General features: G+C 49.8%; 1 protein-coding gene across 1 annotated transcript; it reads right to left on the minus strand.

Moving 5' to 3' along the window:
- On the minus strand, window positions 1-994 carry NGA_0703900 (uncharacterized protein; the record flags this gene model as incomplete). The annotated part of the gene is made up of 2 exons (XM_005852370.2): window positions 884-994; window positions 1-387 (listed from the first exon to the last, which is right to left on the minus strand). Coding segments are annotated over exons 1-2 (463 nt in total), but the record flags the coding sequence as incomplete, so codon positions are not given.
- Between the last annotated feature and the right edge of the window lie 1,613 nt (window positions 995-2,607).

Here is a 2,607-nt window from a genome sequence, read left to right on the forward strand (position 1 = left end):
ATGCTGTCTGGGAGGCAATGACGCCTCGGTTTTTACAGGGAGCAATGATGCCTCGTGTGTGGGCGGAAGGGCAAGGTTGTCGGGGGGAAGATGTTGGTGGAGCGCGAGGAGGAGAGGGGAATGCCGGCCTTGGGGGGGAGAGGGGGGAGAGACGTCCGAGCCCGCCCTCCCTCCCGCCCTCCTTCCCGCCCTCTCTCCCAGCCGAAGGGGTGGCGAGCGGGCTGCTTCGACGTGGCTTGTGGCTGCCGCTGGTGTCGATGGTGAGGGAGGGCGGGAAGGAGGGCGGGAAGGAGGGCGGGAAGGAGGGGAGGAGGGAGGCGGAAGAGGTGGAACGGTGGTGCATGAGGGGAGAAGACGACGCGGCTGAAGCGCAGTCGACCATGGGTTCTGTTGGCGTGGGGATAGAGGGGAAAGGATGGAAATAATATTTGAGTTTATTTACTTTTACTAAATCTTCTGAGAGGTTGTGGTGAGACAGGATGGCGTGCCCAGCTATTGCCGAGACCTTTTCTAGATCTCAGATTCCCTCCCCCTGCCCTGTGCCCTCCCTCCTTGGTCATACTAAACTGAATGACACGCCCACCCGCCTTGTCTCCCTTGGTATCCTTTTCTCGCCCTCCTCTCTCTCCGCTTGCGTCTTCCCCTTACCCCCTGGATCTCCCTTCTTCCTTTCTTTCCTTTTTTGTTGACTTATTTAGTGATCTATTATTTCATTTTAAATTAATAAAACCACAGCGTCCTTGTCTACCCTCCTTGCCTCCTCTCCCCTCCCGTCCCAACCCCTGCCCTGCCACACTCACAGCGTCTCATCGTATTCTTTCTCCTTCTCGTTTCTTTCTCTTCCCTCCTCGTTCATTCGCTCTCAGTCTTACTATGCTCTTACCGGGAGAGGGATTCTTCCGCGCAGTGGAGGAAAGCTCCGGTCGAGGGCTCTCTTGTTCCGCCGGTTGCTCCTCCATTCTCTGTGAAGCGCAGGTAGAAAGCGTGTACCCCTACGAAAGAAGGAAGGCGAACGATGGATTGTGCTAGTATTATTAATTATTGGGGGAATGGTGGTCAAGAAATGCAGGCCGATGCGAATCAAAAGGACAAGTCTCTCCACGCGTCCACCACAGGTCTTGTGCAGCCACTCCACACGACGCTCACGGGTCCCAGAGTGTTTTGATTTATTATTTTATTCTCGATTCGGATCACACATGTATCGGTGTCAAGACTAGAAAGCCTCTGCCGCGTCGCCAACCATCTGCATCTTCTCCAAATGCCTTCCTATGTCGTCACTGGCGCCGACGGCATCAAGAGACTTCAGTTTTTTAGCACGGATTGAGCAAATCGACAAGTGTCGTCATTGTTGGACTCTTTCATGAAAGAAGAGTGCAATGGACCGAAACTTGTTTCTAAACGACCCCCTCATGTAAAATGCGAAGGCAAGAGCCAATTCAGGCTCTCGACTTCTTCCTACTCCCCGCAAAACAATTTTACGCTAGATTGTGGCAAGGATGCGACAAACTTTCCCGACTTCTCTCATACATACATTGATATTTAGTGTTAACGATATGAAAAAGCGGGGAGAAGCACTCCGCGGCTCATGAATGTGGGAAACGGAGCCTTCCATGGCCCGGGATGTTCGACAGCCGTTGAGAGCCGTTGGGTTGAGGACCGTTCAGGTCGGGGGACGGAAGATTTTCGGGAAAACAATGCTCAGTCCGGCACGCGATGTCTTTGTTGTCGTTTTTTCGAGAGTAGGTAGATATAAGATCAGCTATAGGATAAGTAAAAAATTGACGTCTGTTGGGACTCGAGAAATGCACCCAAAATTGTAAACGCTTAGAAGGAAGGATCGACAGCACGTGATAAAACTTACGAAAGCGTACACACTCTTCCTGCAGAAAAATTGTAATATTTATGCTTGTTCTTTTTCCTAATTAATCTTGAGGGGAAAAAGGCATTATCTCTGTCATATTTTATGGTTTTTCCCGGTAATATGTGGCATGATGTATCGCCTCCACCATGTGATACATTGTCTCCTGCTCCTCTACTTTGCGTTTTCTGCTCTTCGGAACATGTCAGGCAAGTAATCTTCAATATTTATATTTTCTTTTCAAATCTGCAATATTTAGGAGTGAAAAGGATTCTACAGCCTTTTCTTTTTTTCATGTCTAAGAGGCACTCGGTCTGGGAGTGGGAAGCCTCTGAGGAATTGCGATGTACAAGACTCGGAGAAAATGGCAGCTATTCCGATTCCTCAGGTGTAAGCCCTAAGTTTCTGCTTTTATTGCGGGTCAATCTGCATGCAAAGGATTCCTTTTCTTCTCTTTGCACCATTTGCACCCTCCTTTAGCACTTGCTTCCTCTCCTCCTTCTACCTCCTTTTCCACCCCTCCTGGCCCAGATTTTCATTACTCCCCTTCAAGCTCCCCTGCAGAGGTATGTGAATGCGTTCACGTTTTAAAAATGTATCAAACAAGTGATAGCAGCGCAGGAGTGGAAAGCCACCCACACCTAGATGGACCCTGCGCCGACACTGGCTTGCATGAAACACTCCTTTGTGATTAACGCCGACACTTGGATGATAGAACCGTCGACGTCTTAATGTCTAGCTCTTTCTTT

Source organism: Nannochloropsis gaditana (assembly GCF_000240725.1).
Source record: "Nannochloropsis gaditana CCMP526 unplaced genomic scaffold scaffold1343, whole genome shotgun sequence".
Classification (NCBI taxonomy): Eukaryota; class Eustigmatophyceae; order Eustigmatales; family Monodopsidaceae; genus Microchloropsis; species Microchloropsis gaditana.